Source organism: Phocoena phocoena, chromosome 1 (genome assembly GCF_963924675.1).
Source record: "Phocoena phocoena chromosome 1, mPhoPho1.1, whole genome shotgun sequence".
In the NCBI taxonomy this organism is placed as follows: domain Eukaryota; kingdom Metazoa; phylum Chordata; class Mammalia; order Artiodactyla; family Phocoenidae; genus Phocoena; species Phocoena phocoena.
The window spans coordinates 164,965,267-164,976,138 of record NC_089219.1 but is presented as its reverse complement, the minus strand read 5'-3'; the positions used below and the strand labels follow the sequence as shown (position 1 = coordinate 164,976,138).

At 49.8% G+C, this 10,872-nt stretch overlaps 1 protein-coding gene across 2 annotated transcripts in view; it reads left to right on the top strand.

The window, feature by feature from the left end:
- The first annotated feature begins 917 nt into the window (after nucleotides 1–917).
- CNIH3 (cornichon family AMPA receptor auxiliary protein 3) overlaps nucleotides 918–10,872 on the top strand; it is a 118,100-nt gene continuing 108,145 nt past the window's right edge. For both annotated transcript variants that reach the window (XM_065889946.1, XM_065889954.1), the window contains exon 1: nucleotides 918–998. In XM_065889946.1, the coding sequence (XP_065746018.1) occupies nucleotides 918–998 (81 nt within the window). The remainder of the gene's footprint in view (nucleotides 999–10,872) is intronic.

Genomic DNA, 10,872 nt, shown 5'->3' with positions numbered 1-10,872 from the left:
ACCTTTCCCCAGCCTCGGCCGCCTCAGTCTCCGCCCGCCGAGGAGGGCGTGCTCGGCGGAACCGGAGCCGAGAGGGAGGGGATCCCCGGCTGCGCGTCTTCACTTCTCGCAGTGGCACAGGCGGCGGCAGCAGCAGGTGGAGCGAGCTTCCGCGGCGAGCGGCTCTTGGCCCGAGATCCACTCCAGCTCCCCGGGCGGGAGCAGGCCCGCTGGGCTGGAGCCCGTGCCCGGCCCGGTCCAACCCCTCGTTTCCGGGGAACTTGTATTACCGAGGCCGGTGGGCCGGGGGCCGCAGCAGGGGCCGGGCGCGCCCAAGAGCGCAGGGCAGCCGTGGAATCCGCGTCCGGGGCGCAGGACCAAGGGGACCTGGCTCTTCCCGGCTACCTGAAGACCTGTTCTCCAGGGACTTGGGAGCAGCTCGGGGTCTGCCCGGGCACCTCGCTGGACGCTCTCGGTTGGCTCCTGGCTGGCGCGGGAGAGTCCCGAGCGGCGCTGTCGGCTCTCCTGTGTGGCTTAGGCGCGGAAGGCAGGGGGCTCTTCCCTGGGATTCCGGGGCCACGGGAGCTGTTCACGCGGTCCTCCGTGGAGTCCTCGCAGCCCTCGCCGTGTTGTCTCGAGAAGCTCGCCGGTTGACGCTAATCTGCAGGAGCTCTCTACTGATTTGGTTTCTTCCTCGATTTGGGGACAGTTCCCGCCAACGACGCCCGACGCACTTATTTTCGCAAACAAGCAGGAGTCCCGGGTCGCCAGAGCCTGCGGGAATCCTGGCCCCGTTCGCGGACCCTCAAGGCGCTTTCCGCTTGGCGTACCTTTTTTGCCCCCCTTTTGAGGGAGTGCGGTCCTTGAGGGGGACAACGGCTTCCTAGGCGCTGCTTTGTGTGTGGTGGGGTTGGAGTGCGGGCGGCCCCCGGCCGGCCATGGCCTTCACTTTCGCTGCTTTCTGCTACATGCTGTCGCTGGTGCTGTGCGCTGCGCTCATCTTTTTCGCCATCTGGCACGTGAGTAACCGGCAGCGGCTTCTAACTCTTTCCTTTCGCCCCCAAACGCGCCCCTGGCGACCTCCTTCCTCAGGTTCCCGAAGATGCCACCTCACTTTATCCACATTGCGAGTGTGGACGGATGGGAGGCCGGCTGCGGCGCACCCGAGGTTAGACTCTCTGCCGCTCCGTTGTCCCAGGGCGGGAGACGGTTCGCGGCAATCCTGAGGCCGGGCGCGCCTTCGGTGCCCTGGCTACTGGCTGTAGGCGGAGAGACCGCCGGTTTCCGGGGCAGAGCACCCTTGCCAGGGCCTGGCCTTGTGTCCCAGACCCCGGGGACTAGCGTCTACAGCCCCATCTACCCCCTTACTTCCCCGGCCGCCTCCTCTGCTGCCCGCGGGAGGCGAAGGAGAAGTGCCACTGTCGGCCCGGCAATTAGTCAAGTAACTATAACAACTAAACATTTAAAATGTCAGTATCTGTGGTGGGTTGCATTTAGACATAATTGGAGACAAAGTGGAAACACGACGGGAGCGCCTTGTAAGAGGAAGTAGGGAGAGGCCGGGCCCGGGGAGCGGAGTGGACGGGAACCAGGTGATGGGGTTTGGCAAGGAAGGCAGCGGGCGGTGAGGACGAGAGAAAAGCCAGGAGAAGGCAAGGGAGACTGGGGAAAGACGGGCGTGAATGAGGCTGTGCAGGGTGGTCACGTAGAGAGAGGCGAAGGAGGGCGAGTTTCCTCCTTTGCCTTCCTGGGGTCCGAGACAACCAAGTCCCGAAAGACTTTGCAGGTGGCACATCCCCGCTTGGCCAGGTGCGCAGCATCTCCAGCGGGCACAGACTTGCGTGCTGCCCTTCCTGGGGCTACACCAGGTTGAGGGCAGTCTTGGTGAGTCCTGGTTCTGCAGGGGTGGTGTGGGAATAGTGGACAGAGTGCTTCTGAAGAGAGGGAGAGAGGAGTGAGGAATGCTGATTCTCTCATAAAGACAGCACAACATTGGCCAAGTCAGTTGAACTCCCAGAACTTGGTCCTCTGAGGTTGTTTAAGCTCCCTGGCTTCACCCTCAGAAATTTGGTGGGAAGAATGGTTAAGGTCACACGTTTTAGAAGGAGAAGCACCTCAGTGCATCTTCCTGCCCAGCAAGTCAGGCGGCAGGGAAGGATCCCAAGATGAATTCCTGGACAAGGCTCTCTGGCAGGGAGGAGGGAGAACCCCGGGAGGAGGAAGACTTCTAATTATGTCACCTTAGGGAAGACATCTCAAAAGTGAGAAAGTTGACCTGGATGATCTCCAAGCCTCCCCTGATGTCTAAGATGTTGTAAGTCTGTGAATCAGTTGCCTTAGGAATCTGGGGGTGAGAGAGAAGGAATTCAGACGTGGGAATTTCGGGACCGATCAAAAATGCTGCGAGTGAGAAGTGATGGGATTTTGCACCATCTCTTCCTCTGCACGGGAGGGTGGGTCTAATCTGCAGTGGAGAACTGAGCCTTGAAGTTGTTGGCAGTTGTTAAGGGAAAACAAACCTTTACCTAACTTAGAATGAACAAGGGGTGCAGAGCAGATCATGCCCAAACAGTACAGTGGACCTCTACTAATGTGTTAGAAAGGAGTTTTCTGTGCTTCTTTGGATTTGGTAAGGTGTTTGAAATGTAGAAGGCTAACTACCTCTCTTCTTCAGAAATACTTTATTTGCTGTTTCTTTATGTTTTTGCCTTGGCCAGAGAGTGGCAGGTACCAGGGAGCTCCATCCAACTGTCAGGCTTGGAGTTCTCTGAATTAGCCCTTGAAGCCAAGCAGGTAACCAGAAAGAATAATTTTCTCTCACTCGGGAAGACAATAAATAATTCAAGAGCAGGTTAATTAAATAGGTGGTTTGTGCACCTGGTTGACTAACAGACATTTGACTCAAAATCAGGCATTCCTGTGATCCCATTGATGGCCTCTACTCTTCAGGTTTCCAACACTCACCCCCTTGTCTAGGGGTAGCTGAATGCAGTCAGATTCCAAGTCTGGGTCAGGTCCTGACCTCATCCCTGACCTGGCAAGATTCCAGTTTCTAATGATGAAAAGAATTCGTGCTCTTTGAATTCAAATTGCGGTAACAACTCCTAAGTCTCAGCCCCTTTTCCTTTCCTAGTCTTTTCCTTCTCCCTGTGTCCAAATCAAACATCTCAAAGCCCTACTGCGTTGCTTTGGTTGCTGAACATTGAAAGGGGAAATCTGAGACACATCGACACAATCTGTGTACGCATTGTATGTGTGGGTGTTGGTTATAGGCGGGTAATTATTTCAACCAAAATTTATGTTGGTCTGTGTTAGACTCTGTGTTTGCTTTCTTTTCAGCTTCTATTCCTTGTATATTTCTCGATCTGACGAACCATATTGATTGCTTACTCTATATTGACATCCCAAATAGTGAATTGGGCACTTCACAGTATATAGCAGTTAAAAGACCCACCCCACTGCCATGTCTGGGTTGTAAGATAAGAGGTTAGCACTTTTTCTTATTTAATGGTACACACCTACTTAGGGATAGTAAGAGTAGTTACTATTTATTGAGTGTCTGTAGTAGGCCAGTCTCAGGCATTTACAGAGGACCCCTCAGATGTACCTCCAACTGTTTACCTGCCTCTTCCTCCCACTGGAGGTCTGGAAACAAGGATGGATGTGGCCGGCTGTAGCACAACATTTCTTTCCAGTCTTGGTTTTTACTTTGAAAATTTATCTGCATTTGTTTTCAAATGAGAAGATTTCAAATTACCAATTTATTTTATATGAGCCACTGTCTTTGAGTACATTTGTCACATTTGGAAGATGCAGAATAAAACCGAGGGTTTTGGTTTTTTGTTGTGTGTGTGTGTGTGGCTTTTCATACCATCAGGCACATGGCCCCTTACTGCCCAGGCAGCCTTTTCATCCTCACAACTGACATTTTACAGATGAAGAAACTGTATCAGAGAAGTTATGAAACTTGCCCAAGGTTGCACAGCTGGGATGTATTAGATCTGAGATTTTAGCTGAGTCTGAGACTCTTACGCCCATGTCCTTTTTTTTAACCCTAGTCACTGCCTTTGGATTGTTTAACTTTGATAATAGTGAATAATGTTTCTATCCAAAGGATTACCTTTCTCTGTATAAATGAAATATTTGGAGTTGGAATTTCTGATTGGAGTTGAAACAAGAAGAAGATGACACCAAACATACTATGTATCCTTTTTAAAAAGAGGAAATTCTGTTTCATTTTTTTAAAAATTATTTTTCTGCTTATAAAATTCTACAGGTTCATTGCCCCAAATTTTGAAAGTACAGGGACATAATAAAGGAACAAAATCACTACTAATCTTACCATCCAGAAGAGATTTGGGTGTCTCTTTTTCCAAATATGGTGTATACGTGTATCTTAAAACATTGCATACTGGATGTTTAGAAGAAAAAAAAAGTGTTCTAAAGGGTTTCAGATGTGAAGTGATGTCTGCTTCCAGCCAGTATAAAATGAACAGTGTTTATTAGTAAGAGCCCTCTCAGCTCCAGCTTGGTTGAGCCTGTTTGCAGACTGTCTCTTTTATATAAAGACAGATGAAACCATTCTTTGGAAAGATCAAAGATTCATACCAGTTATTTCAGGTTAAAAGAAATTTTTTAAAAATATCTAGAGTCACTTTTTAAAACTCTGAGTTTTGACAACATACAAATAAAATTAATTCCCAATAATATTTCATTGGATTCCCAGCAGCATTTGCTACTGGAGAGTTTTAACGGGGCCCTGACAGATGATGACAAGTAGTACGTACTGAGGGACAGTTTTGCTAGGTGAAATGTCTTTATGGTTGATCCTTTCAGCCAGTTCTAGCCTGTCAGAGATTCAGTCATAGGGAACTGAGTAAACCCCTCAGTTTCTCAGATTATCCATCTGGAAACAAAAAATGGGTTTACATAAATGATAGGACGCCTGGGGTTGGCGACAGCCTGTCCCTTGAGGACCTACTTTGGCCTATTCATATGATGCTGAGCTCTTAGCCATGTCTTATCTGGTCTCCACTTTATGTTCTGTCTGAGGCATCCCCATACCCCCCACCCCCGCCGGTATCTCACTTTGACATGTGATGTTTGCACCTCCTGCCTCCCCGATTCCCCTCGTCTCTGGTGCCTCCACCTCGTTCTCCACTGCCTCATAGCTAGCACAGGAGGCTGCTCCATGAGAGCAGGGACCCTTTCTGCTCACCATGGTTTCTCCGGAGGCTGGAACTGTGTCTGCCATGTAGAAGGGGCTCAGTATATCCTCATACAACTTAATGATGAGGCTGGCAATATTCTTAATTTGGCATAGAAAGAGAGGCAAACAGGAGACATTCTTACATATGCTAAAATACAGCCAAAATATAAAACACTAAAAGAGATAGCTAAACCAAGATTAAGCTTTTAGACTCTCATAGAGCCACCAACGTTTCTGTGCAAAGTGTCGGAGGCATTTAACGACTTGGTTGGGACAATCCCTGCTACAGGGCACAGGGACTGCAGACTAAGGGTGGGATCTCAGGATATCTTATGGGACAATGTCCACATCAGTTTGGTGTTGTGGGGGGGGCCCTGTCATGGAGTGGTGTCTACCTACCCCTGCCGCCAGTCTCCCACTCTTGCCGTCTCACAGCCCCAACTCCATAGGTAGATTCTGTTGCCTCCTGGAAATGTGCATTTTATTCCTCTTTGCAAAAGGAAAGACTTCTACCCTCTTGGATCTAAATTCTGCACAGTTTTTTCACTGTCTCACTCACATCTCACCATCATCAACTCTGCTCACTCCAGCCTCCCACAGACTCCCGAGACAGCTCACATGGCTCTCTTGCTCTTGTGCACATATGACCTTGCATGAGGACACACTTTCACATGTGTGTGCCTGGGCTGTCTACGTGCAGGAGAAGCAGATGGAGGGCAGGGCCCTTACCTGTCCACGTTATGCATTTGCAGAACTTAGGAGGACACAGTGACCACGTGGGGAGCGCGTGGCTGGTGGTTCTCAGACTGGCCGTGGAAGGAGGAGTGAACGTCCCATCTTTGGTAGCCTTGTTTGGCTTGGGAACTCAGAACTCACCCTTCAAAGAAACGAGGGAGCCTGCGGCTCTGGGCTGTGGTGGCTGGCTGTGGGAGCAGTGCCTGGGAACTGGCCCGGCTGGGTGCTGTGGGTGCTGGGTGCACTGGCAGCTGCTCCTACCATCTGCTCTGAGACTCGACTCGGAAGGGAGAGTCAGCGCAGTACAGCCTCCGGGATGCAGCGGCCAGGGTCAGGGCCGGGTGCCACTGTCAGAGACAATGGCTTCACCCTCCGGGGCTGGCCACCACCACAGGCCTCGGCACTCCTGTCTGTGATGGGGTGCTGAGAACAGAACCTTCATCACCACCTGACTCCGAGGCCATTGTCATAAATGAACAAGTCCATTGCTCTGGCTAAAGGGTTTGTAAGGGCCTCAGTTACATACAGGCCTAGAGAGACAGAGGTTGTGCAGACGCTAATTCAGCGTGTGTTGAATTGGACTGGGTGTTCCTGTCCAGTCTCCATCAGTTAATTACTCTAGCCCAGGTTGAGACTCAGCCTACCTGGTCAAGCAGTCTGTTTTCTCTAGTTCTATCCTGTTGCTGCCTTTTGCTCAACCTTCTCTGTGTTGCCCTGGTTACCTGAGAGAGAAAGTGATTTCACCTAGCCCCACAGTTTCTACTTTGGGCTGTCTCTGGCTCCTCTAGTTTTTCAAATTGATTTAAAAAAATTTTTTTTAATTGGGTAAAGTAGACATAACATCAAATTGACCATTTTAACTCAGTTTTAAGCGTACGGGTCAGTGGCATTAAGTACATTCACATGGGCGTGCAGCCATCACTACCATCCCTCTCCAGAACTTTCTCATCATCCCAAACTAAAACTCCATATCCATTAAACAATAACTCCTCATTCCCCCTTCCCCTCAGCCCCCGGCAACCACCTTTCTACCTTCCGTCTTTAGGAATTTGACTACTCTATGTACCTTACATAAGTGGATTTATACAGTATTTGTCCTTTATGTCTGGCTTATTTTACTTAGCATAACGTCCTGATTGTTCATCCATGTTGTATCATGTGACAGCAATTCATACCTTTTAAGGTTGAAAATATTCTGTTGTATGTATGTACCACATTTTGTTTATCCGTTCATCTGTTGGTTCCACCTTTTGGCTGTTTTTGTGAATAGTGCCGCTGTGAACATGGGTGTGCAAGATATCTCTGTGATACCCTGTTTTTCATGTTTTTGGTGTATATACCCACAAGTGGAAATGCAGGATGAAATCGTAATTCTGTGTTTAATTTTTGGTGGCTCCTCTGATTTTACAAGCAGGAACTCTCTTGGTGCCTGGTCTTTGTTGCACCAGCTCTGCCCTTTGTTGACCCTCTGGCCCCTGTGCGTTGCTTCTCTCTGTGTTCCTCTAGGATGGACCAACAGTAGGGTCCCAAACATCCCATGTTTATTTGCTTGCTTAAATATCTGGTCTGTTTGGCTACATCACTCTGGAATCCTCAGGTCTTTCAGGTGAATAAAATAGTTACAGAATCTTTCTTCAAGTCTTAGCATTGGGTCCTAGCTGTCAGAAGTTATAAATGCTCCTTAAACAGATTTTACCGGAGACAAATCTTGCGGTTGGCCGTCATCCCTTGACCACAGTCATTTCTTCCAAGGGATTTCATCAGGAAGAGCTAAAAGTGTTTTCCAGGATTTTAGGCCTGCGAATGTTTTGGGTATGTGAGAACTGAGAAATGTACCTGACATTGAGAACGAAGGGCTCTTGTGCAAAAATTCGTTGTTGTTGTTCATTTAAACCATTGCATTTCAGCTCTTGAATCAGTGGGAGGCCCAAAGGCCCAGCACTTCATTTGGTGGCTGCCAGGGAGGGGGACAGGCAACCTTACCTGGGCCACAGAGGAGTCAAAGACTCAAGTTCGGGCTTCCCTGGTGGCGCAGTGGTTGAGAGTCTGCCTACCGATGCAGGGGACACGGGTTTGTGTCCTGGTCCGGGAAGATCCCACATGCCGCGGAGCGGCTGGGCCCGTGAGCCATGGCCGCTGGGCCTGCGCGTCCAGAGCCTGTGCTCCCCAACGGGAGAGGCCACAACAGTGAGAGGCCTGCGTACTGAAAAGAAAAGAAAAAAAAAAAAAAGACTCAAGTTCATTTCTGCTCCTAAGCTGGGGACTGCTGGGGCTTGGAAGTGAAGCAGGTTTGAGCTCACAGGGAGACAGTTTGGAGGATGGCTTCATTTCCTAGTCTCTTTAATCTGCCTTGGGTCACAAAAGTGGTTTTAAAAGACAAACCAGATTTGTAAAAATGTCATTCACACACACGTGCACACAATTAACACCACAACGAAAAATACTCCCCAGCAATGCAAATCCCACACTTTCCTGGCCATGAACTTTGGGAGGATGGAATTAGCTTTTCTCTGTCTCTCTGGGGTCAGGGTGGGTGTAGGAGGTGGGGCATCCCTGTGTGTCCATTTGCAGTCCACACGGTTGGGGTTGAATGCCTTAGTGGGAGCAGTTAACTGTGCACACGTACCCAACCAGTGTCTGCTTCTCACCACCCAGAGGCTCGGGGCCAAGGGCCCCCACCTGTGTCTGCATAGTCTGCCCTTGAGTACAACCAACACCTGGGACTTCTGGTGAGCTGAGGCCGTATTTCTGTGATGCCGTCTGGCCAGATGGAGCCATGGCCTCTTGTCCTTTGCAGTGTCCGTAAAAGCTGTAGGTCTGTACTCAGGACATGTTTCCAGCTGAATGACACACTGATCACTTTTCTCTGGATGCCTTTCCTTTCTAGCCAGGAAGAAACTGCAGGCCAGGCCACTGTGAATCCAAGGTTCATCCCCCTCTCTCCGTTCCTTAGCTTTCCCATTCACGTTCTTTTCCGGTTTTGGCTTCCCATTTGTATTGTTTCCTTCCCTGGCCAGCGGCCTGCACCCAGAGCTCTGCTCCCGGGCTGCCCGGCAGGTGCTCCAGGCTGGCTGGCATCTGCGGTTGTTGGTGATTCCCTGGCATTAGGGATCCCAGGCCTTGACGGCTCTCTTTCCTTCCTTCCTTTTCCCCTTTTTCTACTGCTTCCTTTTCTTCCTTTTCCTCTGCATATATCTTAGCTCTGCCGGAGGCCACACAATATTACTTAGCCCAGCTGGAGGGCCTGAGCGCTGGGAAGTTAGCTGACACCACCTCCCTCCCCCAAGGCATCTAGAACTGTGGGCTGATATTTCCAGAACATTAGTTTTAGGTATCTTTTCTGTTTTTGTGTTCACATGGTCCATTTTGATGATGGAATAAAGCTCTCCTGCTGAGGAAAAATGCAGGGGAGGAGAGCAGAGTCTTGGAGCTGACTTCCTTTTTTTTTTTTTTTCCTTATTGGCAACTGATTCATGAACCCTAAAAAAAGAGTTGATAGCAACATAGCCAGCTAGCGATAGCAGCCCAGATGGTCCCCTATATAATAGAGACATTTGTATCTTGGATAAAAAAATATTTAAATGTGTTCTGTGAACCTTATTGAGAAAGGAATTAGCAACAACTGCATTCAAGGGCTGTGGGTATGGAAATAGCCAAAAGATTCTAGTCCCCCTGAATGCAAAAATGAAGAAATGGAAATTGCGAGGTGTCAGGCTGAGATATGGGGGACTCCAGTGCGGGGAAGATGGGTTTGGAACACATGGCACTGCTCTTGTCTGTCGGCCTGAGGTAACCCACCCTCGGGTGTGTCAGGGGAGAGGGGTCCAGTCCGGTCGTGTGTGTGTGGAGGTGGAGCTACGTGTCCGGTCTGTGTCCACCCAGGCATACTGCCAGCTGTGGAGGCTTCACAGCAGCTGTAGGCAGACCAGGGCCAAAGAGAACAGGTTGGTGCCAACGGTCTCTAAATTTTACATCGAAGAGATACACAGATGCTGCTTCCCATCTTCCTTTCTCTGTTCACTGGGAGATGGTACAGGCCCAGTGAATCCCACGGGCCTGCCTGAAATCTTCATAGAACTTTTATCCTCCTTGTCCTATATCCTAAGCGGGCCATTGCGGGGGGCTTGGAGATTCTTGAGAGGCGTTCTGAATTGGGTGGCATCAAGCTTACGTTGGCCACTTTGGAGGATGGAGGGGGAGGTGATTAGTAACAGTCACTGAACTGGAGTGTGTGAGGGGCAGTGCGTGGGGAAAGCCGGCCTCTTAGAGCACATGGAGTCACTGTCTGGAGTTAGGAGCAGGGACCAGAGGCTGAGAGCGTAAAGCCGCTTCGTCATTACCGGACTGTGACTTATCCCGCGATAACTTTGCTTGGAGGTTCTGGAGAGTGATGAGGAAATTGAGCTGAGACCAACCAAGCATATGTGCTGACTGGAGAAAAATGACTGGAGAAGAATGTGTTTGGGCTTGACATCCTTTTCTCTCATTGGTTGGCAGTTTTAGAAGCAAAAGGCCTGCCCTAGAAAGGGGCTGACAGCTAATGAGGCCGATGAGCTGCTGCTGCAGCGGCTCTCAGCGAGCTGCTCGGGGCTTTAGACGAGTCCCTGCATCTCCCTGGGCCTTTTGTTTTCGTGTGTGTAAAATGAAGGCGCTGAGCCAAGTGATCCCTAAGCTCCTGTCCAGCTCCAGACTCTGTGGTTCTTGCACTGCCTGCTGTATGCATCTCATCCAGTGCTTGCTGCGTGCATCTTGTATTTCTCTTCCTTTTCTCTTGTCATAGCTTTTCTTTTCCAATGGCCTCCCTGGGCATTCGGTATCAGATTTCTGTGTAGGGAATGTACTGATTAAGGTTCTTAGAAATCAGTGCAGGCCACCTTAATCAAAGAAGGAATTATGGAAATAGAATTGGAGTGCTCCTAGAAGGATGGAAAGCCTGGGAAACAAGACTT